Source organism: Sciurus carolinensis, chromosome 17 (genome assembly GCF_902686445.1).
Source record: "Sciurus carolinensis chromosome 17, mSciCar1.2, whole genome shotgun sequence".
Lineage (NCBI taxonomy): Eukaryota > Metazoa > Chordata > Mammalia > Rodentia > Sciuridae > Sciurus > Sciurus carolinensis.
In genome coordinates, this window is record NC_062229.1 from 48589684 (window position 1) to 48616312 (window position 26629).

Below are 26629 nucleotides of genomic sequence, written 5' to 3' on the forward strand. Positions count from 1 at the left end.
TCTCTCTTGTTTCTGCCATTGATATTTATTGATTTGCCAAGTACATTTTTAAATACATAACATTTGGTGTGGAGGGTTATTAAGCAAGGGCTATTTTATTATACTTATTTCAGACCAGGTTTTTGTTTTTTTTTTTCTTTTGACCTGTGTTTTGACTTCAGTATGACATATCAAAAACACAGTCAATCTAATTAGTTAGCCTTGTGCAAATTAAATGGCTGCTGAATAACTAACTGCCTATTTGAATTTTAGTTAAATTGGTTGAAAGTTTTGCTCTTATGTGGAGTTGTGACATGACCCCTGTATCATGAACCCAAGGATGTGTCCTCAGTCACATTTCTTAATGGTGAAACTGAAAGTTCAGGTCCAGTTTCTAGGCTTTGGTTGCAGTAGACCAAGTGAGCTTTCTTTAAAATTAACTCTTCAGCCCCCCAGAATCTGTTGAAGGTTATTTTTAATTACCAGCTTATAAATCATTTTAAAAGTGGACAGTGCTTTTTATACTATCTACACCCAATTGTTATATTTAGGCAGGATGGTACATTATCTTGAGGAATTGCAAATAAAACTAGGTTTGTATTTCTAGGAAAATATGGGAGAAAACACCCTAAAATGTTATAGCCTTGGGCTCCATCATTTTGATAAGACACTTTCACCATTTTTACAAGATTATTGTAGAGTGGATTTGCAAAGTATATAGAAATCTTGGTGAAATTTTGTTCTGATAAATATTGTGAGAAACTGAGATTCTGGCTAAGTGAAGAAAACATGCTATTTCAAGTACTACTCTATGTACAAGATTGAAGAGACAGGGACTGCTCGGCTCTTACGAATGACCAGAAAAACATTTCCAATACTTTTGTTTTATATTAGCCCTTAAACATATTGAAAAAAGCCACCACATTTTTTTTAAAGTCCTTTTAAAAGTTAAAAAAATTAGTTGAAAAATAATGCTGTATTATTTGGGAAAGAAAGACACCTTAGTGGAGTTTTCTGGTTTATAAATTTCTTTGTTTACTAGTAATTATTTTGATTAAGAAGTCTTGATAATTACAGGATTTGGTAATATTCTTTTCCTGGGGGTATGCTATGATGGATTTTTGCAATATGAAAAAGTGGTTATATGTTGCAGATTTTACCGGTGGTTTCTGAAGTTGAGAATTTTGACCTATTACCCAGGTCAAAATGTAGATTAGCATAGCAAGATGGTACCTACAATGATTTGGGATAGTTTGTGGTTCCCTTTAAATGGCAAATTGAAAAGGCCACCTTGTGTCATTTACTTTGATGATTTGAAGATTAAGGAGAGTGTTAAAATATTGCTTGTGAAAATATAAACCTTAAGACATGCTTTGGTAATATTCGTTTTTTCTGATACGTTGCAATTAATTTTCTTTGAAAGGTCTACTTACTGCCCTCGAAATGGCTTTGTATCTTTACATATTGAGCTTGTTGGCATTCCACTGCCTTTGTCTAGGGAGCTTGAGAACTATACAGTTCAGTGCTATTGTATTATGAGGATTTCATTTATTCTTCACTTCCTTCCATTGTCTCTCTGTGAAAGATTTCATGGCAAGTTAAGCTACTCAAAGGAAGGAGACCAATTAGGCAGTTTCAGTTTATGTTATATGTAAAGCAGATGCTTAATAAAATTAAGAATACAATTGAGACTCTCTTCTCCACCACTTCACTTGTAACTAATGTATTCCTATGTAGAATCCATGCCTCTGACGGTACACTTTCCAAACCAAGGGGAGAAGGCAAGGGGGAGGATCACCTCTGGCTGGACAGAGCACGGGAGCAGGCTCACCCTCTGCCTTTCCTTCCCTACAGGGCTTGCTTTCAGAAATCCTCCGGAAGGAAGAGGACCCCAAGACTGCATCCCAGTCTTTGCTGGTAAACCTTCGGGCTATGCAGAATTTCTTGCAGTTACCAGAAGCAGAAAGGGACCGAATATACCAGGATGAAAGGGAAAGAAGCTTGAATGCTGCGTCGGCCATGGGTCCTGCGCCCCTGATAAGCACACCGCCCAGCCGCCCTCCCCAGGTGCAGTGTCCTCTTCTTTGCCATTCTTTTTTCTTCCTTTCCTTCTTTTTAATATTTAAGGAAGAATCTTAACCAGAAATCAGATAACTAGATAGATACAGTTTTTTTTTTTAATGTCATAGAGTTTCTTGAGGAGAATTTAGTCCCAAATTACTAATTCTGATATAAAAACAATAAGCTACTAATTAGATAGAGGAAAGAAAATTGCTTTGTGTTGCTCCATTCTTTGGGTGCTTTCAGGGTGAAAGGAGACTTTAAGTGGAATATCTGCCTCTACTACTATTATTAAGTGAAGAAGTATTTTAAACTCAATAGAAAAAAAAAAAAAGGATAAAGTCGGTTTTATCCCTACCAGTTTTAGAACTGCCATTTGAATAGTAAATAAATAAAAATAAATAAGTAATTCCATTTGTATTTATGCTTTCCAATACGAACTGCAGCTGGTACCAATTACACATCATCTCATTTGTAATCTTTCATAATTAAGTTTAATACCGTCCTTGAAGGCAGCTTTAAATGGGGCTGATAAGGAATTCCATCTATATTCCCAGAAATGGGCACATTTTCAGTTTTTCCAAATTTCTCCACTTTTTGGCGGGGAAGGAAGAAAGTTACCTTTCAGGTAACTTGTGTGTGTACATGTGTATTACAAGTTTTGAAATCAGGTTTTAAAAGTAGCCTCATAATTATTCTGAGAATTAAAGAAATTCATTTTCAGTTCAAACCATTAAGTAAAAGTTTGATAGTGGCTTAGACTCAAAATCCACAAGCAAATGTATTGTCTTACATCGTTTAAAGTAAATTAAACATGTTTAACATGTTTAAATAAGGTTAGCTTCAATGGATAAACATTGGATGTAGAACAGATTCAAAGTATTCACATAACAAAATGTCATAGTGAAATTATATGAAGTTAACTTTTTTCATCAATAGTAAAAAGAAAATTATATATGTTCAAGTATAGAAATCTAGAGAAAGCCTATTCAGCAGTAAAGAATGAACTGCTACAGAAACTTCATAAATGAGGAATAGGCATAATATTCAGCCACTGTTGAGGGTCTGAAAGTATATATCATGATGTTCTGAAATAATGACTTTTTAGAAGTGTCCCCAAAATCCATTTTCTCCATTTTATTTAATGAAAATAGTATTGATGTCTGTGTGAACAAACTAAGGAAGTCATTGCTGTATTTGTGAATAAAAATGTCAAGTTTCTCTGGAAGAGAAGAATGGTAGCTACATACATATATACCTGCCTACATGCACACAGTAATGGAGTTTGATCTGTAAGTCCTATAAAAATAGTTCCTAAAATAACGAATGAGGAATTCTTTATAAATTACTTTTATAGTAGTGATTAAGCAAAAAAGTGTTTTACCTGGGACGTGGTTTAACACTTTTGTGTGTGTGTATGCACTATTTAGAATTAATACACTTTTACTAGTTTTGTTCCTGTATTTATCACTGGCCAGCCTCTGGGTGGAAAGTTACTTTGCTTATCACTCATTTGGCAGTGCTAATGAAAGGATGACTTACTAAAGACCAATGTGCATTTGAACACTGAGCATCATTTTTAAAAGTCGGCCCAAATATCTGACTCAATGATTCCTTAATATTCAAATTCAAAATATTCTTTTGCCTTGTAATTTTTCTAGGATTTTGAGGGTTTCCATTACTTTCCAAACTTGATTATGTTATCAGTATTCACTAACCAACGTTCTCTTTAGCCAAAATTACACTATTTTTATTAAGTGATATTTCTTTTCATATATATTTAAGATTCTGTGGGGTAGTTTTCCCATCTGTATGTATAAAGACATTATTTGCTGTGTTAAGTTGAGATAGAAAATATATATATAATTTCTTTTGGCCTGAATTACTGATTACTTAGTTGAGCTACCCTTAGCGGTATTTGTTTGTTCTCAAGAAGGGTGGAGATTAAACTAAAGTACGTAGATACTACTGTATATTCTTAGTGGAATTCTTTCAAAGAAAATGTGTCTATCAATGCAGTATTACTGGCAATCTAACCAAATTCCGAAATGATTATCTGGTACATATACATATATCCCATTTTATAGCTATAACATAAATCTTTAAGGTATGTTGTTTTCCTTAGGAAGAATCCTTTGACATTACTTAATGTTATTGCAATCACACTCACTACCAATTTGTTCACATTTTACTCTTTAACAGTGATTTGGTGAATTACATTTTAAGATATTCTTGACCTATTAAAGGATTTATTACTGCAAAATGAGTACTTTGGATTTGGGAAAACATGCTATCAAGCATTGCATTAGTACTGTTTCATGGCAGAGTTGAAATCGAATGCTGAAACTGGAAACAATGCACCACACAAATGAAAGGGGTTTTAATAATATGCTAATTACAAGTGACTAAAATGGAAAGAATAAAATGGAGGAAACCACAGGTACACAAACAAATTGCAAGATTTTATCTTATTATGTATTTTGCTGGAGAAGAGTCTGTGTGAAATCACCATATATTTCATTTCCCCCAAAATGAAGAGATTTGAAACCAACATTGGACTTGAGTTGGACCTGAACTCTGATTTCTTTCTATCAAGAACTTTGAGTTAAAGGGAGAGAGGCCCTTAGTGACTCAGGGAAGGCCCAGGCTGCCGAAAGGCTTGACAGACTGATTCTCTTCAGCTCTTTATAAGGTGGGGGTCACATATGACTTTGGAATGCCCCTAGGGCAGACCAGATCAAACAAGGGAACACTTGGGACACTTGAATTCTAAGTTATCTTCAAGGAGGGATTGCTCTGACTAGAGGCAATCCTATACAGCTCCTAGGAGTACCTACCTGGGAAAACTTAGACCAGATTCTGGAAACAACAGAGCTCTTGGCTGGCCCCGCCCAGGTTCAGGGCCTCCTCTGCAGACCTGTCCCTTGCCCTTCAATGGCAGCAGCCTTACCATAGGTTTTGCTCCTCTGGCAGTAAGCTCTGGATCAGACATGTTTGATGAAAGTATATTTTCACAATTTCCATGACTTAATTCAAGGAGTAAGAATACCCTGCACTTGATAATGGTTCACAGTTTTCTAAGCACCTTCATGTACATTAATTCATGAAATTCTCAAACCAGCCTTTTGCTGGGAGAAAAATGAGAAACCCAAGTGTATACTTTCAATCAAAGTTTTCAAATGCCCCATGAAATCTCATTCTTTCCTCGGCTACAAGCCACCACCTCAAAATACAAACTTATTTTAGAAAGAGGAAAATGGAACTTGAGGACTCTTTCTGTTTGTCGTAGGGGATGAGAAGGTGTTTTGTTAGATTAGGAAGAGGAACACATGTGAACATTGTTCTGATGAAATAAATGAGATATTTGACAAATGATCCACATGGGAAAACTTTGAACAATGGCATTTCTGGGATTATAGAGAAGATATCCCTTTCAAACTATGGTCCTAAGAAAATACCTGGGAGAACCCAGTTCCCTCAAAGTTTCCTGGTCCTAAAGGTTTATTTTTTTATGCTGCAGATTTTCCTAATATGTTTATTAGAGGAAGTTTTTTAATAATAATTAATGATTATTTTCTCAGAATGATTTGTTCTACAGAACAGATTAGTTTTAAGTTGATGATTTCTACCTTAGGTATGATTATTCTGGTTTTATTTGTGTAATTTTATACATGTGAGTTTTGGAGTTAAATTAATTTTGCAATTTCAGTTTCCATAAGGACTATTTGAAAGCATATAATTATCAAGTTATAACTCATATGAGTTATATAATTCTTTTTTCCTTCTTCTTAGCATCTCATGTAATTCTTTAGCTTCTTCTCAAGTAAGATGTGATATTTCATAACAATGCTTTAGAAAATGATCAAAGTTCATATAAAGAATATATAATTAACCTGGTAGCTACACCATTGCATCTCTTTACAACAAATTCCTCTAAAATATAATGAAACATATGTTCATCTCGATTTCAGGTTCAGTTATAGGTATGAACTTAACACTTGATAAAAGTTTTATTTGTTATGGATCCCTTGAAAACATTAAGATCCTACTTAGGTGCTTATAAAATGCTTCTCATCAATAGTCCTCTTTTAAAAAGCTGTAAGACTTCTAAAGTCTGTTTGGAAAGTAATTAGAATTGTTCTTACAAAAGAAAAAGTTTCTAAAAAGATCAAAACATGATACCAAAGGCAGTATTAATATACAAAAATGTGAGTGTGGGTATTATTTTTCAGCGCTAATAAGCATGACACGGGATAACACATTTCTGACACAGTATTACTAAGAAAACATTTGTAGTTTGAATACCTTAGAAAATAAATTCAGGTTGGATTTTGACCATTACTTTTAAAGCCATTAGCTTCTGAAACTCAGATGCTAATGAGCTAGATTTAGCAAATACCCATCAAAAAGCAGGCCCAGCATCTTTTAATAAATAAGAATTTTTCTAAGTAAAGGCCAAGAACAGCACAAACTCTCTATAGTTCTATAGTCTCTAACATAAGCACTCACACCAGACAAACGTAAGATTTCAGCCTTAAGCTGTGAACAAATCACTTAACCTCCGTTAAAACAGAAGTTTTTCAATTTTAAAATGGGGTGATCATAATACCTACTCTGGTCTGTTATGTAGGTTAAGCAGTTAATATGCATTAACAGAATGCCCAGCACATAATAACTAACTAATAAATGTCAACCTTTATTATCGTAATTATTAAAAGTACATAAAACTTTAATTTTGTATATGTAGAGCTAAGTGCTTGCAGGCAGTTCGTCATGCATTAAAGAGCAGTAGCAGATTCACTGGTCAGGACAAAAGTAGAGTTCATTTTGTGCAGTCCAGAAGTATGATTTGTGGGTTTAAGGAATACATAAAGAAGCACAGTAGAATTTGCAGGGAAAATTTGTGTTCTACACAATTTTAGTGCAATATAAAGCAGACCCTAGTACTGTACCCTGTCCCCACATGGGAGAGTAAATAGCAGAAGCTCCCATTCCTAACTACTTCCCTGGCGCCGCTGTAATAATGGAGTAGTACACACTACCTTGATAAAAGCTATTCAGAAGGCAACTGCATTTATTTCACCTCCTGTGCTATTTGCGGAGAAGAGCTGAAGAGTAGTTTGTTTTGCCTGGAATGAACTACTTTATGAATTTTAATGTGTGATATAATATTAAAAGCTAAACCAGGATTAAAGAAGATTTTTTTTTGTACTGAGCTAAAATAGTACTTAGTAGAGTGAGGTATAAAAGATTTTTGTTTCCATTTTTACCTGGGGAAAAATTCAGCTTTCATATTTTGAAAAGCTGTCCAACTCAGTTCCCCTTAAGCAATAGCTTGTGTTTGGGGGGAAAAAAATTGTGATTCCAGAATTCTAATAGCTTATCTATGATAAGATGCATATCTGGGCCAACAAGATGGTACACAACTCTTCTAAATATTTTTTTAAATAAATAATACGGAAAGATACTTTCTACTTTATAGTTTTATTAAGTTTTATCCTCACATTCTTTTTCTAGAAAATGTCTCATGTATGCTTGTTTTCTACTTTTCGATTGTGTTGGCTATTAGGAAATGATTCTTTGATTTTTTTCTATGATTTAGAAATCTTGCAATTGTAATTTCTAAATCTTAATTTTTAGTGCAAGTTGTAACCCCTTTATAAAATGTGTATTAGCCTAAGAAATTTTTAGAAACAAAATTGTGGGGTCAAAACAAATGATTATAGCCCACCTCAAAGATAAATTCTCAAGTGTAATTTTTACAAAAGAATGAGAATTATTTCAAAAACAGACAAAAACACCAAGTTTCCAAAGCCTGCTCTTCTAACTATTGCTAACCAGATTGCTCCTAGGAAACTGCTTCTTCCTAGGCACTGGACTTTGTGCCCCCACTTCTATAACATTCAATTTTCAAAGCAATTGAAATGGCTTTTCTTTCCTCTTTCATTTAAGCAGTGAGAAAAAAAGGGACCCTGTGGGGTGCCTAAATCTTATCCCTCTGCCTCAAAGCAAGACCACCCCAGAGCAAAGTTTCGAATCTCACCAAAGCAACTTTGTAGGCAATTTATGGTAATGCGTTAACTCTTCTGGCTCCTAAAGTGGTGTTTAGCAGATTATTGCTTCAAAGCCCTGTGTGCTTTCTTGGAGGCCTCCAGTTGTTAATGGACCTCTGTGAGGGCCCTTGCTTACTGTAAGTCCCAGAATTGGAAAGGAGACTCTGGAAACCCAGCCTGGACTCTTGCCGTTCTGTCTCCAGGTAATAGTTGAAAGGAGGCAGTGAGGCCCAAGCAGTGGGTCACCTGTCCTGCCTCACTTGCTGTGTCCTCTTCAGGCCTGTTGTCCAGCTGTTCCACACTGTTATTCTTTGTGCACATAGAGGAGCAATGTCATGGTGGAAGAATCTGCAGCCTCCTCAAGAAAAGTCATAGGTGAATTATTTTGTGAACAGGCTAGAAGCTAGAAGGATTCAGAAAGTACATATCATACCAATTAAAAAAAAAAGTGAAAAAAAGTACATTTCAGAGGGGACTTATATTTATTCTTGAGAAGTAAATCTCTAGGGATGATCTCTATTTCTATTTTCATGCCAAATATTTTGGGGATCAGGTAAAATAAACTTGGAAGTCTTACAGATTGATAGAGATGTGTGTCATTCAAAGCCAAAAAAAAAAAAAAAAAATCCTTCATTTATCCTAAAATGTACTTCATTTTCTATTTTCCATAGTTTATATGAGAATTTGTGCAAGATAGCAAGGATCTAGTGGACAGAAACCTGGGATCTGTAAAGGACCCTGAGAAGTGAGGTCCTTAAATATTTTTTACTTCGTGTTTTCATTTTTTTTGTGAAAATTCAGCTTTGTAGTTCATATGTAAATTTTCAAGGCTGGTTCATATAACCACATAAGGAAAAATTTGAAGTTAGGAAAACAGTCCTGTCAGTAAATTTTGAGGTTGAGATTTGATTTTCTTCCTAAAATTATGTGCCATTTTTCCTGCTGTTATCTGTTTATCATTATTATCTATAGCATTGGTACAAATTTTTTCGCTGGTACTAATGTATTTGTAAAGTCACTGATTACATATTTTGTGTAACTTACAATAATGTTCTGTGAAATGTTGTGAAACATTTTCTTATTGTCTAGTTCCACAAGTCAAAAGGAAATAGTTATATACAAGGGTGCCAGGAAAAGATGAAATAATTACACAGAACAGCTTGGACATGCACGTGTGAAATGCAACCAGCCTTTATGATAATTAAGCAAGGCACTCTACCTGTTTCATGGATGGATAGAAGATTTAAATATGCAGTTCTGCAAATGGCTTTGTTATGGAAGATTTTTAAAATGAAACATAAGAGGAAAAGGCATAAAGAAGAGTCTAAAATTAAAAAGGCCATAGTATATAATAGCTATTAGTGATGCAGTTGTCTATTAGGCACCAGGTACCCAGTGAAGATGCAGCACTGTGCATTATGATTTTAATTGTGAGTTCCCTTTGTTAGATTGCAATGGAAGGTAATTGGGAGACAATTAGTTTAGGGTTTTCAAGTCTTTGAAACTATTCTGTTTTCCAGCAAACTTACTTTATGGCATTATAATTCCTGGTTGTCAGCTGGCAGTTGCTGTCACATTACAGATGCAATCACCTGTGACAATGTGACTTCCTTAACTTAAGCAATCTGATCTCAAGGCAATAACTAATGTTGAATGACTGCACTGTTGATCACCTTGATCATAAAAGGAGCAACAGTGTCCAGTTTGGATGCTGAGCCTGTGATGCTTCAAAACAATTTGGCCAATGAAAAATGACAGCCATGTTCAAAATGTTTTGTAGGTGAAAACAGCTACTATTGCCACTGAGAGGAATGGGAAACCAGAGAACAATACCATGAACATTAATGCTTCCATTTATGATGAGATTCAGCAGGAAATGAAGCGCGCTAAAGTGTCCCAAGCACTGTTTGCAAAGGTTGCCGCAACCAAAAGCCAGGTAAGAGCCTCTATTAGGCGTTGGGAATGTTTGTCTGTGATGCCTGTGGAATTTTCAATAACAGAGGTGTCTATTTTCAATGTGAATTTGCATCACTGAGAGGTCACAATCTCTCAGATTATGTACAGAGCTCTGAGATGAAACTGTGTTCAGATGTCATTTATGTTTGCTTGGCTTTGTTTCCTCCAGTAGTCACTCCTAGAATAAGGATTTCTCCGTCAATCCCTGCATAAGTTTATAGTTGCTTTCAGGGGAACATCATAATATATAGGAAGTTTCTTGTTCCGTTCATCGCAGTTCCCTTAAATGACTGTTTCATTGTTACTTAGATGACCTTTATATTTTATTCTACAATAGTAGAGCAAAAGTTACAGTTTGTCTACAACTATTAGGCGCACTTATTAAAACAAACTGCACACACCTTTACATATTAATGGTCTTAGTTTTTATGTAGATTTATACACTTTACACAAATTGAGTTGCAATTTGAAAATTCGTCCAGTTCTGATGAGTTGCAACTGCATCGATTTGAATTGGAAGTTGCAAATCTCTACAAAAACAAGATTAAAACAAAAGACTATGTTGCCTTTTGTCAGTATACTGTCACATATTGATAATTTTTGTTCATTTGGAAGAACAAATTCACAGTTGTCTGTAAACACTTTTCCAAAGTCAAGAATACTTTTTAAAGGACCAGAAGAATACTAAACTTTCTTTCCCTTTGCAAAGGATTTGATAACAGCATCAAGGTGAGATTTAGAGGCAACCAAGGGCTCCAGGTGAGATTTTGAACGACTTGAAATTTTACATAAGCATGTTTTTATTATCACTAACAAACCCTCTTTTATAGAACACCCAGCTTGTTATATAAAATATAACAATTCTGGGAGTATTTATCACATGACATATTTATAAGATGATGTCTTTTTAAGTTTTCCTAAAATTTTACTCTGTTGACATTATTAGTGGTACTTAGTGGGAGTTTTGGTTTAGAAAAACGTTGTTCTTGTTTAAGTTATAGGCTGGATGAAATACTTAAGGGATATCTTGGAAATGTTATATAAAAATGATTAAACTCAAGCTGTGGACTGTAAAAATTATAGCTTTATAGGCCACATGCCTGCCTACCCTTCAATCACTGTCAAAGTGATAATTTCTACAATAATATGTTTCTTTTATTGTGAGATTCTAAACATCAAGTGCTGTTTAAACATTAAACTGAATTGTTTATGTTAGTGCTGTACTCAGCGTGTCATACATCAGGCCACCGTAATCTCTCATGGAATGTAAAATTCTGTCATGAATCATGGCTTGTATATCGGAAATTACTGTAATTTTGATTGGAAATTACAGGGCTCTTGAAATGTTTCTAATTATGATAGAATGTTAGAGCCGCTTCAAACCTGTGTGCTTCTTCAGATGTCTTCATTTACATGCCAAGACTCTGCATTAAGGAGAAGTGTCCTGTTCTCACCTCACCCACCCACCCTGCACATTCTTGTTTTGACTATTTAGTCTAATTATGATGAGGATCTCTTATTTAAATATATATTATCTTGCCTTTCTTTCTGAGTCTACATCTTTTTCTTCCCCTGACCTGTCCCATTACCAAGAATAATACTTCATTCCTACGAGGACCACACACTTTCCCCAAATCTCCAAACTGGAGAAACTACATGTGCATCATAATACAGGTGCATTATTTATTATGTTATTATTATGTTTTGAGGTCAGCCTTAAAACAAACAAAAGTTAATATTAAAGCTTTTCAATGCATGTCATTTAGTTAGTCCCTGTCATTTGTCATTTAACGCAAGCTACTACTGCCCCTTTCCTGTGTCCTTTCTGACGGTAGCAGAGCTCCCTGTGGTTAACAACCCCTTTGCTACCCGTGACCTGATTCTTTCTTTTAAATGATGCTCCTGGACTGAATTACTGATTTTGGAACAATTCAGAAGGTAGTGGCAGTTGGCTAATACTAGGGAATTTTTAAACATCCTTGCTCTTTATTCCTGTCCTTAGAGTTCCTCCTAAATCCCTATTTCAGCAATGTCGGTGGGCAGCTTCTAAGTATCTGCCATGGTGGCAGATTTTCCAAGATGCCCCAAACTCATAGCTGATTTCCTCCTTCTGGTTGACTAATAATTCAGATTGTAGGCTTTACAAGGAAGCAAACTACTAACTTTCATTCCTTTCAGTAGTTTTTCCTAATTTCTAATGGATTCTAACTTCCTATTTTAGGAATTTTCTCTTAGCTGCTCAGTTTAGGTTAAATTAGTTTAGGTATCAGCACTACCCTCTTTATGAAAATATGCATAAGCATTGATGATTATTAAGACAGCCCAAAAACAGTATCAGTGGCAGGAAATCTGATTAATAACGAAAGGTGATCATTTACTTAGGTTTTATTCTTCTGCCATGATGTCATGTGAAGGAAACAAAAACCAACAAACCAAACAAACAAACAAAACACCTGCTTGGAATTTTACCCAGCCTTTTCATGGTCAAATTCCATTACTACTTAAATATTTGTTCATACCTCAGATGTATGTGCCAGGGCTTGTCAAAGTGACGCAGTGCTCCCGCAAGATCAAGTGTGTGAAGCGAGAAGAACCAGGGCACATCATCTCAGCCCTACTCCCTCCATCTGCTTCTGTGTCTCTCCCTGGTTGTCTGGGTTGGCCTAACAGTCATCACCTCTTTTGAGCTAGACCCTATCCTGTATTACATATTGTCCATATTTAATTTAGTAACCATGTGAGCTGCTGTTATTTTCCTCTGCTTCCACATGAGGGTCTCTGAGCTAATAAATGGTAAAGCCAACTCCAAATTGCACCTTTCTTACTGTTGTCCTGAGGGTTCAAGGCAGTCTCAGTACTGAAGTCCACGCTCTCCTGGAAAAGAAGAATTAGGGACACTGGACTAATTAGTAATAGAAGCTATGTAGGCTTTCCTTTCTTCATTGCTTTATTCATGGACTCTCAGAATCCAGGCTTTTTCATGCCTGATGGAGGTGGGTATATTTGCTGTAAGAGTCACAGGAGTCTGACTATGTCTAGGTTGTGTCCCTGGCTCCATGATGTTGGGAGATTAGTTAACTCTATTGAGCCCAAGTTTCTTTTAACATGGGAAGAGGTCACATGCTACAATGTATGCAGAGGAGCTCTTAAATTATACAGCACTATACACAAATGGATAACATTTCATAATATGCTAAGTAAGGGGTTCTATACTCTACGTGGATAAGAGTGATTTATTTATCATGTATTTATGTATCTCAAATACCTTCCATTTTAAAAGGTAAGGCATGCTCTGCTGTGACTAATGCACAGAGTATTTTCAGTAAAAGAAACTCATGTAGGTTTCATCATTTCCCATGTATTATATTCTCTCTTCTCTTCAATGAATAATAGAAATGAGATTGTTTTTAACTCTAATAGAAATGTCTGAATAAAATATGCAAGGAAAAACTGAAGGTAGGCTACTTTCTGTGCTTGGTTAGGAAAGCAGGCTAATGCAAACTTTAAAAAGATGATATGCTTTAAACATAATGTGAATAGCTACAAATGAATACACTTTATATTCTGGGTATTCAAATAAGCAGCAATTTTTCCAAGTGAATCATATTGGAATTTTATCAAACATTTAGTCTGATAACATTCAAATAATTATGAGAGCAGAATTTGCTAATTTTACTGTTTAAAAAAAATAGTTGATTTGGGTAATAACCATTACGGTATCAAGGTTCAGTTACTGTTCATTGGTTACAGTGTTTTCATATGGGAGATGGAAATGGAATTTTTTCCTTAATAGTGGCAGATGTTGGAATCTAATTTTATTCCACAGCAAACCCCTTGAGAGCTCTGAGACTTAAGGTGTGTGTCCAGCAAGGGGACATTAGCAGCGCCGTAGGCCTTGCCTTGTACCTCGGATTGTTACATTGATTTTCATGTTTGCCGAGGTGCAGTTTGCAGATAGTGTGGTAGTGTGGTAAGGGGTAAAGGGCTTTCACAGAGCAGCCTTGCAGCACCACTGGTGTTTAGAAAATGACTCCTCTCTCGTGTTTCATTGAACAGGATATTTCTTTTGGGTAAAGGAACTAGATGATGAAAATTTTATTTGACTGAATATACTTGCAGTATAATCTTTTACAATCTTTGCAAGTTATAGGACTCTGGCCACTACAACTCCAAGTAGATCCATAGGTATGGTTTTCAACACACACACACACACACACACACACACAGAGAAAAGAAAAAAGATGATTTTGGATTCTATAAAAATAGCACAACTGATAGAAGAGACGAAATCATATAAAATCTTCTTTCTCCCATCTACTTTTCAGACACTTATTTTTCATTATAGTTCATGGCCTCTAGGACAAGCAAGAGAGGGAGATCAGGAGGAAGGGAAACCTGTGCTCATCGGGTTCATAGGCTTAAAAGAAAAAAGCAAGCAAGCAAGCATCATTCTCACTTTTAGGCTTGGAAATTCTTAAATGATGGAATGAATTAAATACAAGTACAATACCTGTCACAAACCAGTGGGGCTAGGAGCAAGGCTAAAAATAATGTCATTTTTACAGCAGGAATTGGAATCTGTAGTGACAGAATCAGGAGTAAAATCTCCAGTGACACTATATTCTGTATTCCAGCAAGTTAGATGGGAAAGACATCTTTTATTTGTTAGAATTAGCTTACATTTCATGGAAGCCACAGCCTGAAGCCGTGTGCTGATTCATTCTTTTGGAATGTACGAGCAACAGACTCTGCTGCAACAAGAACTCACCTGTGTAGCCTTCTATTTAAGGCACACAGGCAGCCCTGCAGACTTGGGAGTCACTGTTTCTGTTATTCCTGGTGCCACATCCTTCTGTAGCTGTCTGTGAGAAGGTGTTTACATTGTGTCCTCAGAGCCCCTTGTCTTGGGCACAGGAAGTTTTTCTTCAACCAGGGTCTGAAGAGATACCCTTACATGTTTTCCATCTAGTCCTTAAAAAAAAAAAAAAAAAAAAAAAAAAAGTTGAGTAGAAGAGACCCTGGGCAGGTACAGCTCACATCCCCCTAGATCTGTTTGCATGAGGAGTAAGAGGCAAAGGGAGCATTTGTCGGAGAATTAGGAAAAAAGTAAGATAGCCCAGAGTGAAGCCCCTGCAATCTCACATCTCAGCCATCTGCCCACATGAAGTTTGACGTACATTTTTGGAAACTCGGTTCTGTATTCTTGAGTGAGAAGAAGGTGGAGTTCCTGGGTCTCCTATTTAAGGTGTTGCTGAGACTCACGTCTAAGTGGTGGGAATCCACATGGGTTTCAGTTTTCTAAAATGTTGACCTACCTTTATATTTATAGTTGAATGCCAAACAGGAACACTGAAATTAATGGCTTTTGTGACATACTCTGATAGTCTGAAGGTACATGATTATATATTACATATTTTTAAAGATCTGGTTAAATTCATGGATCTGATATATGAGCCCTTTTCAGATTTTTGACTTCCGAAAATAAGCATAGGTTTTAGTAAATCTAGGGTTTGATCAAGGTCACAGTTATTAAATAGAAAACTTAATTGCCTATAATATTTTTGGCTAGAAAGCAATATACAGGGAGGGGTATTCTGTCTCCCATATACTTGGTATTACCTACTTTATTTAACAAGTTGGACAAAAGATTTTTGGCTGTCTTGCCGTTACTTTCAAATAAATTTTTCACTTTTTCCCTCTAAACTTAAAATTGATTAGCTGAAAGCCATAAATACATTTTCTTCTTTGACTCATTTAATAAGTTTAGCTGTTACAAATATAGTCATAACTCGTTGAGCCCAGTTTCTCCCTTTTTTAGAAAATGTCACAAGAAAATTTTTAGACAAGATTTATAGAGACTCCATTTGTAAGTATTGGGCCAACTCTTTAAAGAGAATCATCGTGTGATGAAGGACAAGGAAGGTCACTGTAGGAGGGGCCACTTTACAGTACTTCTGCGTGTACGTTCTGAAGCTCACGTGTGTCACTTATTTGGTACTTATAGAAGCCACTTTAATCTCAGACCCCCTTAGTCCTAAAGTAGTAACATAAGCTAAAAAGTATATGTTAACAATATTCCATGAAGAATACTCTTTTTGGAAGTTCTTCTGTATTCAATGTTGGCAGTGTAGTGCTTCAGGACAGGACCAGGTATCCACAAAAATGTGCCCAGGGAATACAGCAAACCAGCTGGGTTTTTAGCTCCTAATGGAGTTAATCTTAAAACTTGATGTCATTCAATCAAACTTAGCACACAATTGTTAACAATGATATAATCCTTTAACAAACCACCAAATTAAGAGACAAAGTGTTTTCTCAGAAGTCTCAATCGTTGTCTTTTATATTTTTGATAATAAAGGTGGGTTTTATTTTAACTTTATCTTCCTTTTTCCTCATGTGAGAAATGAAAATAAAGACCCTGTGAAATGAATGAGCTATGAAAATGCATTTATGCAAAATGACAATAGGAAAATAGCTCTGAAAGAGACTGTACTGTTAAAATTCCACGTCAGTGAAAGGTGCTAAGAGAGGCATGGAAGAACTTACGTTGGTAATATGAATCTAATGAAGATTTCTTTTTCTGCCCTATGAAGAGTACCTTCAGTGTCTTAAAAAGTAACCTCAAAGATGACTCATTTTTCTAAGTATTCTTGTTATATTTTTACATATGCAGTTCTTTTACTTGGCAAAATGACACAACTAAATCATAGACCACCCATTTAAAAACAGATCTCTATATTTTAGAGATTAGTAGAAATATAACCACTCTTTATCATTAAATTACCTTGTAAAAAATCCAAGATCCAAACCATTCATGTTGTTGACATACAGTTGTCAAATCGATTAAGTTTTTTTTCCCCTAAACCTTCATCTACTTCTGCGATATGTTAATACAAAAAAAATCGATTCTCCTTTGATTTCTTGATTCCACAATTCCAGTTGTCTTTGTGTATTCTTTTTAAATAATTCCCTTTTCAACCAGTATTCTTTAGGAATTGGGTTTAAACACACTGTTTCATAAACTGCCAGCCTCCTCGGCCGCCCCAGTGCCTCTGATTCCGTAAATCAGATCATAGGCAGCATGCTGTCATATAATAAGGTGTCTGATCCTTATTACCAGTTTGTTGATGCACAGACTCCTTCAAATTGACCATTGCAACACATGGTTTCCCCTGAAACTAGCTGTGATAATTAGCGTGGTTCTAATGAGACAGAATGTCACTGATCTTGTGCTGAACTGTCGAGTATCGACGCTACGGATGGGAACTGTCAGAGCCTGCCATCTGTGACAGTGCTTGGCATATTCCAGTGGCAAGGTAGAGCATGCTCAATAGAGTATTTTTAAACAAATGGTCCTTTTCTTGACAAGGGCCCCCATATTCTGTTCACCTGAAAGAATGTATGACCCAACTTCGTCCTATGCTAAACCCGTTTCAAGATCCAAGTGTGAATAAATATTTAAATCTCTGTTGTGTTACATAAAAGAGGAATCTTTTGTTTTGCACGTGAATTTTAAGTGGCGTTTTTTCTCGTTTTTAGTTTGTTTGTTTGGTTTGGTTAGGTTTTAGCCTCTCCCAAGTGTCCCATATTGTTGGTTAGTAGTAAAGCAGTCATTTAAGATACTTTTCCCCGATTTTAAAATTGCCTTGTTTAGCAGAGATTTGTTGGGGAGTTGGGGATGGCTCCTAGTGATAAAGCAGTCTGATTTAACAGAGGGAAAGGAGAAATGAAGAAATAGTTCAGAATATGTGTAAGAATACACAAGTCAAGTAGAAGAATTAAAATGGACAGTCCAGTTAGATCTGTAGACTCCAGAGAGAAGTAGAGGTTTTTTGCAACAGTAAAAGTCCAGCGCTGCTTATCATTCCAAAATATGCTTTGTTGCTTTTTATTTCCTCCTCTCTGGCAGACCACACAGGGCTTGTTCTGAAGAACATTTTCACTAATCTGATCAGGCAGCCAAATACGCCGGGAAAACTGCTTTAATGATCCCACTAATTACCTCAAGTCAATATGAACTGTATTATTAGACTGAGGGAAAATATTCCATTAGGTCTCCCCCTTGGGAGTTTCTCCGCTTTGTGATGTCACTGAAGCCTTCACCCTCTCGCTTGTAATTAATTTTATTTACACACGCAGGCACGCACAAGGTCACACCTGCACAACCGGCGCTGGCCAGGGAGCTTGTGGCACTCCGGCTTAATCAGATCTGTCATAATTACCATTCTGCATGTTTCTGACACACGCTGTGAAATATTTCAATTTAACTGCCGCTACCAGCACAACCAGATGTAGTGCGAGTGTGGCTGCATTGGAAATATTATTCCTCAGGATAAACTCTCTCCTCCTCCTCTTTCCTCCCACCCCCCCCCCCTTTACAGCTAATGTGGCTCAGAAGCTGATGTATCCTGTAAATCTCGAATGCAGCGCTAGATTGATAACAGGCGATTAGACAGTTTAACCACAAACAGCTTGTTCATTTTTCACAAATGAAAACCACATGTGGTGTAACTAAAATTTCATGCCCTTTTTTTTTTTTTTTTAAGGGTTGGGGTATGTATTCGTATGTGTTTAAGATGTGCTTAAATAAAAATAAAATATAGTCAAAAGAAGTGTCCAGAGAAATGGAGTAGTTGCCTACCTTTTTTCCCAGGTTGTTTTATCAAAACCTTGAAAAATTTGTTCCATCAAATTTCACTTTTACACTTTTACCAAAACTCAAACAGGAAAAAAGATGTACTCTCCATTGTACTTTTCTTCTGGCAGGGAGCATAATATCTCTTTACCCTATACCTTTTTCTTTTTCTTTTTTTTTCTTTTCTTTTGGTGTGTGTGTGTGTTAAACCTTTTATTTAAATGTAAATCCTGAAAGGATTTCTAAGAATGGGCAATTTTTGTTTCTAAAGAGTAGTTTTTCTTAATTTTTATTTATTTATTTTGTTTTGTTTTTAGTGAAAAGTTGTTACTTTAGCCTTTATGGTCAAGTAACAGACAAAATGATCCCATTTATTTCACAGAGATGTTTGTTGATTTGCAGAATTGTTTTGAAAGGTAGAGTTCTGTGGAATGCTGGGGATCCCAGACAGAAGATGTAGGCTCAGTAGGTAACCATATGAGGACAGAGTTAGCACCAGTCTCAGGAGAATCCAGCCATAAAAGAATGTAAAGTGCTGGAGCCATAAGAAAGCAACTAAGCTGTTGGAAAACCTAACTCAGAGAGAGGGAAATAGGATCAGTGGTGATTTAGAATTGTACCTCTAGAGAAGGTTCCCAACAATCCACTTTAGAGAACATTTAAAACACAGATATAGCCTAGTTAAATGTCTTTTAATGCCAAATAAAATACACTCTTTTTCTTTTTCTTTTTGTTTTACTACTTCAACTTAGAAGCTTTCTAGAGGTCTGCGATAGTTCTTATTATCTGACTGATAAGAATGTGTTTTCTCATGGAATAGTGAATCTTTTCTTTTATTCTCTTACTTTTAATCCACCCCCCCTTCAGAATTTTCTCAAATCCTTTTTTTTTCTCCCTTTAATCTGTGCATCCTAATTTTTCACTGGAGCCTGCTTTCCTCTTAACCTAGCTATTTTCCATGTGTTTTCTGTTTGCTCCATGTTACCTTCCAACTTTGAAATCTAACATTTGCCCAGTCATACTTTCTTTTGGCCTGAATATCACTTTAAAGGGAAAATAAAGTATTTGCCTTTTACTCAAAATCTTTTTTTCCATCTAAGCTGCTAAGTTCACATAGTTAACTCTTTAGTTAGCCCTTCCTTCCTTCCTTCCTTTCTCTCTCTCTCTCTTTTTAATTCTGACAGTTTTAATCTTACTTTGTGTTTATTTTACAAGATGTCATTATTGTGGAAAATTTGATTAAATCCCCACCTCACTCATCTATCCCAGCATTTGCCTGTTGAGTACATAAATTACCTCAGAGTCTTCTTTACACATAGGTGAAGGGCACTCATTGCTAATAGTGAAGATCACATTGCTACAGTCCCTTGCATTCTAAGATGCCCCAAAAGGGTTCAATATACATAACATAGTTGAATGGGGATGAGTTTAAGAAGTCAGAAAAGTAGAAGTAAATAAGCTTATGACTTTATTACTAATGCTCTTACTTAATAACCCTGAAGGTATTGCACAGCTACTTTTAAGATATGTGGGGGATAAGGCAGGGTTCAAGTTTATAGAATTTCATAATCACAGGTAGGGGTCACCATTAAAAGGAGCCTTGAACTCTTTGCAAGTGAAAAATTTCACTTACAATGTGAAAAATGTTTTCCTAGTTTTTCATATTTGCCGACTTTAGGTTTTGTGTGTTAGCATTTCTCTGTGCCTAGCATACCTGTTAATACAAAGAGCAACAGGAAAAAAGAGCAAAGCAGTTGCTATTTAGGGACACCATGATATGTATGCAGTTTGACAGTATTTGATATTCAGAGTACAAGGGAAGAGCACATCTTTCCATTAAGTTTTCTTAGACTACAAAAATTCCACTTTTCAAAGAAAATGTTTTAATTTTCTTTATGAACACTGCTAGATTCCTGTCTAATAAGAGGCTGGTTTCCGTGTGTGCATTAACAACTTACAGATGCAGACTCCATTGAAATGTAGTTTACAAACGTCTAGCCCTGGCCAGACCACCATCCTCAGCCATTCTGTGGGTATTCTTCTCCATCCCTCATGAAAAGGTGCAGGAAAGAAAACAGGCTTCATATAGTACTCTTTGCTGTCTTCATTTGGACCCACTATCTTCATTTTTGATCATCTTTGTTGAACTCATTAATATCATTTACAGTGTAGCTCACAGCATCTGTATTCTTAGCTGAAATGAATTAGAGGGCCTGGTTCCTGATTATCTACATGAGATAGAAATAGGGTAATGGTGGCTAATTTGCAAACCCACAGATGATTTATGTAACAACTTGTACATGAACCTCATCTTTTAGAGGAAAGCATCAAGACTTGCAGAGTAGTGGTCCCAATTCCTGTGCCAACATGCTGGATAGTTTCAGGCAAGTTGCTTAACCTCCTAGACTTTGAACTTCCTCTGCAGGAAAGTAAAATAGGTCAGGTTATAAGGTGTCTAATGCACCATGCAGTCCTAGGTTCTGTGAGTTTGTGACTGAGACAGGTGTACAAGTGTGAAAGAAGATTCTATTTTGATTGAAAATACTGCCAACAGGTGTTTCAGTCAGGGAGTGAGTCACGGAGAAGGTAAGGGATTAAATGGTAAAGCTTAGTTTGGGAGCAGGGCATGCTATTTTGGGGTCTATAGACAAGAAAGGTTATTTATGGGTGGCACACAGTGAGCAGAATTGGTTTTGGGAATTCAGTGTGGATTTCACGTTACAGAGTGTGAGATGAGCTCAAGATTGATGTGATCTTCATATGAGGTTTGTTCCTAGTTGATTGGAATAGTTAGCAAACGGGGAATTAGCAGAGTCAGGGCAGTGTAGAGCATGAGACAAGCTGAATTTAGTTGGGGAATGGACTTATGTTGGGTGGTGATTGCTAGTATAGTTTGATTTGAAAGTCACTAAAGAGTCTCCTTAAATAAGTCATTTTTTTGTTTTGTTTTGTTTTTCAACCACTGCCTGAAGGTTGACCTCAACTACTGCTCCTTTCTTGTTTTGTTGGGTTTGGTGTTTTTTTTTTTTTTTGTGTGTGTGTGTGTGTGTGTTTTTATTAATAGATGTTTTTCTTGGAAGGATAGTATAGTATGTGAAAGATGAAAAGACAGGGCAGTCTAGATCCATGAGAAATCACAAGTTTGGAAGAGGTTAGGGAAGTAGGGAGTTAAACACAAAGGAAAGGGAAGTAGGAAGGGACAGCTCATTGAAATAAAGCAGGTCTTGAAACCCATATTTGCAAGTTCATAAATTGGTACCTGTAGCATTTAATAGCTGTTGGTAAATGTCCATAACCAAACGTTTCCTTTAAACCTCAGCCCATTTTACTCATGGTACCAACAGGTGCTACTTTGGCCGACTCATGTATTTGATGCTTTAAATGAAATTCAGATTAGGTAAAAAATAAATTCATTAAGGTCAAGGATGTGAAGGCTATAAATAAAATATACATCTACAAACAAACAAATGCTGTTAGGAAATTCAACTCCATCTAGGCTGAACTGTTACTATCTAAATTGCCTTCTTTCTTCCTGACTTGCAATTAATTTTTGTTTCTATGTTTGGAGATTGGGGTAAAAGTAATAGCCTAATGGGTAATGGTTTTTTTTAGTATTTTGATTAAAGAGACTAAATAACTTGGACCCTGGATAATCATAAGGACTAAAGCCTTATCCATCAAGCCTAATTTCTAGACAGAAGTTTTTGTTTATATTTCCAATTAAATTTAGCATTGTTCTGGGTTGTGATTTGCAGTCGTGAGATGGTTATGTGCTCGGTTATTCTCTACCTATCTCCACTTTCCATCTTCCCTAGTCACTCTTTCTTTTCCTCCTTTTATCCTGCATTTGACTAGCTGCCTCTGTCCTATCCTTCATTCTGAAAGGCAAACATTTTATAGCCATTGTCTCTTTGAGAAATGAGTCCTTTCAGAGCAAGGACCAGTATTTGATAGCCCCTGGCTCCCAGCATTTGCGTGGCTACTATTGTCCCCAGCTGCATCCCCCCTCCCTCACCCCTAAGTGCCTGTGCCACAATCTTCATTCCTTACCCTGCCTCTATCCTGTGTCCATCCTGCTACCTTATCCCTTCCCACTTGGGAAAACTTAATGTCGTCTTTGTAAAAACTTAGTCTTCCTCTCCTGGCAAGTGGACATTCTCAAGGGATACTTTGCTAATCTTTTTTACCTTCAGAATTTAATTTAGAATGCTGATGCTGTATTCAAGGGTTTTAAACTCATTCTGAGTTTGCTATTGGACTAGGAAAACAAAATAGTGTATATATGCTAGCCAGTTGTCAATCAACATCTTTTAAGCTATAGAATCATTGTTTTATGAATGAAATCTCATCTAAAACTGAAATATATAAATCAGATCAAAGTTCTGTATGACTTTGATTGACCCAGAGATTGAGTAGGGACAGGGACCTTCTTATCATCCCCCGCCCTACAACATATGCAAGGTACTTCTCCTGAAACACATGATATGGAAACCTACCTTAGGATAGTCTAGTAACTGTTCCACTCCTGATTAACTGTTCTGGAAAAAGGTATATGTGTGTATGTGTAGACAGATAGATAGGTGGATAGATAAATAGATAGAAGGATGAGGGGGCATCCCATTCAGAGGTTTTTAACCTTTGTCTCACTTCCCCAAGGGACCACGAACTTGGTTGAAAAAAATAAATGTATCTTTATTGTCTTATTGAAAGTTGGCATTTTATTCAATTGTTACCATAAACAACCAATCAGTATTAGTAATGCCTATGGATTTGTCACCAATTAAAAAAAAAAGTCACAGATATTTTCATATCACATTGGGTTATTGCAAGTATTTTGAAATATCATTTAGGCTCATCACTAAAAATTACAATGTTATTAGATCTGTTGCTCAATCTTGTTATTTAGTGTGTTGATAAAGAAGTACATCTATTACTATAGTAGATTGGTTTATTCCAATCTACCCCCAGCCTTGCTATCCAAGTTATATATAAGCCAATTCTGTATTTAAGTATAATTAATTTTCTTTGTAATCTTACAGATTTTATTTTGGGCATCCATAAATTTCACTAGACTGCTAAGCAGACAGGTCTGTGGCACAAAAGAGTTGAGATCAACAATTGGATAAATTATGCAGAGGGAAAATAATTTTTTTAACATATTAGCAGAGGAATTCTTGAACATTTTTTATATATAATTAGTTTATTGCTTTTTTGGTGTGCTTACTTTTCAAGTGCCCTTCACTCAAAGCACATAGGGGTTACCCTAACTGCAGTAACATTTAAAAACAAAAGCAGACATACACCATTCAGATGCCCACATGTGGTGTTGGACTTTGTGAGACAGTGCCTTTACCCCTAGACTAGAAATTATTCGCCAGTTGGACTACACCTTTAATATCAATTTAAATCTGAAATTTAGATAGTTCTTACCTCACTGGTTAAAAAGTGTTGACAGAAATGTCTCCATTATATCTGTCCCCACATCTCCTCTTAGCCTGCATAATAGCTGGCACATAGATGGCACTCAGTAATTATTTGTGGAAGGATATAATAATTCGGAAGCATATTTCATGTGCTTACAATATTTTACCTAAAGAGGAAGCATGTTTGTAAGGGAGTCCAGAAGGAACTGTGGGAGGAGGAGCTGGGGGGACTCTGGACAGAGTAGGGTCAGTCAGCAACACTCTTGCCTCTCCCCACTGGGGTGTCTGTGCTTGCCTTCCCAGATGTGAAATAGATCAGCGACTGAGAGCTAACTGAGACAGCCTGTACACAACCTCAGCTTCCCTTGTCTCCTTTTATTGGAAAAATTATAACCCCACCATTATCACCAGGGCTCACATCATACGTCTAGAAATATTTATGTTTTCTGTTTTTAATGCCTACTTGTGAATCACAAGATTTGACTTTCTAAAATTAAGCCAACTTTTTATTAGCAGGTTTGCATAATGGATAAAATGATGTGAGTTTTGGCCACAAAAATGGGCGTTAACTTTATCAGTAGAATCATAAGCAAGTTGGGAACTCATAATGACCCTGCTTGATTGTTCCTCTCAGGATGTGATTCCCATAACTTTTACAATCCCAGATTGCCTTCTCCTGGTTTTAAAAATTCTTTGTTATCTCTCCTAGAACATCATAGAGGGAAGATTTAAATTTTTAATTCCCAGCCTCGAAATATGCATAATATTTGGGGAGTATAGCTCATTTTAGAAGATATCTGCAGTGTTGAAAAGTTTTATATAAATCAATTAAAATGCAGTACAGAAATTTTTGTTTTAAAACAACCTAGTAGTAAATTATTTTTGTAAGCAAACAAACTCCCCTATCAAGGTAAATCATCTCCTAAAATTGATTCATTTTATGAGTTCTTATTTTTGTATTTTTTTTGTACATGGCATATACAAATATTCTGCCACATTTTTTAAATGATCATAACTATGAATAGGAAAATACATACTGTAAATTTGTAATACTGACAGTAGGAAGCAACATGGTAAATTTACTTCATAAGAGCATTATTCATTTGAGTTGAGGGTTGTGGGAAAAGCGAAGTTCACTGTCTTAAGCTTCTTCTTCTTTTTTTTTTATTTGGCAAGCACTCTACCACTAAACTACAACCCCAGCCTGATAAACTCCTTTTTAAAAGGATCACATGTATTTGCCTTTGACAGAGGTTTCATTGATGCTTCTCTGCCTCCTTAGATCAGTAAACTGATATAGCATCATCATGAATTTACCCTGTTGGGCTTTGCTACCGTGTATGAGCCCCCAGGAATCAAAGAGGTGTGCACAGTTTTTGGCCACTTGCTTAGTGGCCCCAGTTGTGCCATGTGTACATCTCTTCCTATCCTCCAGTTTCCTGCCACTTCACTTTGCTGCAATGACTCTTTTGCCACATTTTTGTATTTGCTATTGAATTTTGAGCCTCCAGATGTTTCCAGGTCCTTTGGAAGAGTTTGCCACTCAAAGGGCAGTAGGAGTGGAAGAAAAGGAACAAATCCAAGAGATGTTCCAAAGGAGTAGAATTGATGGCAAATTATGATTGGTTATGGAGGAAACAGACAAAAAAATAGATCTTTAATTAAAGTCATTTGCTATATATTTTTATTGCAAAAACAATACATAGCCATTATAGAAAAATCAGAAAATATAAGCTAAGGAAGACCATAAACCTTTCCATAATTCTAATCACCTATAGATAGCTGCTTGCAATATTCTGGTTTATTCTTTTTATATGCACACCCATCACACATGTACTTATATATATATGTATGTATGTATAGCTATATATTTGTGTTCATATATGTCTTAACATTTGTTTAGTTACATGAATTCTCTATTCAGGCGTATTTAGGTTATATTCAGTTTTTGATGTCACAGATTAATTCAGATGTAAACATTATAGTTAAATATTTGTACAAATATTTCATTGCTGTTTCCTTAGGGTAAACTCTCTAAAACAGGATTATTGGATTAAAAATTTGTTTACAAATGATCTTCATTCTACCTTTTCACATTGCACTTCAGAAAGATTATACCAATTCATACTTCAAATAACAAATTTTCAGCCTACGTGAGTAGGTGGATAGCAAAGTTATTAACTGAGTTAAACTACCTAGTTTAGGAGGAAGATATTGGGTTTAGACTGGAATGTGGCAACTAAATTATCTTCAATAACTTCTTAGATATTCAGATCCCTTTGGGAAGAAGCAAGTGTGATAATGACAACAATAATAAAAACGATAATAGCTGACATCCGTCATAACTGTTACCAACTGTCGGGCCCCTTCCATCGACAATCACACTTAGTTCTCACTACCCTGTGAATTAGGTGGTAAAATGGGACCCCATTTCACAGAGGAGATAGTAGAGGTCTAGAGAATTTGAATAACCTGCCCAGGGTTAGGGGGCTAATAAGTGGTGGAGTAGACATTGAAAATAA

The 26629-nt window shown here is 36.0% G+C and overlaps 1 protein-coding gene across 6 annotated transcripts in view; it reads left to right on the forward strand.

The window, feature by feature from the left end:
• Positions 1–26629, forward strand: part of Satb1 (SATB homeobox 1) — a 94444-nt gene that overhangs the window by 55276 nt on the left and 12539 nt on the right. For all 6 annotated transcript variants that reach the window (XM_047530632.1, XM_047530633.1, XM_047530631.1 and 3 more), the window contains exons 8-9: positions 1834–2046; positions 9874–10029. In XM_047530632.1, coding sequence (XP_047386588.1) covers positions 1834–2046; positions 9874–10029 — 369 coding nt within the window. The remainder of the gene's footprint in view (positions 1–1833; positions 2047–9873; positions 10030–26629) is intronic.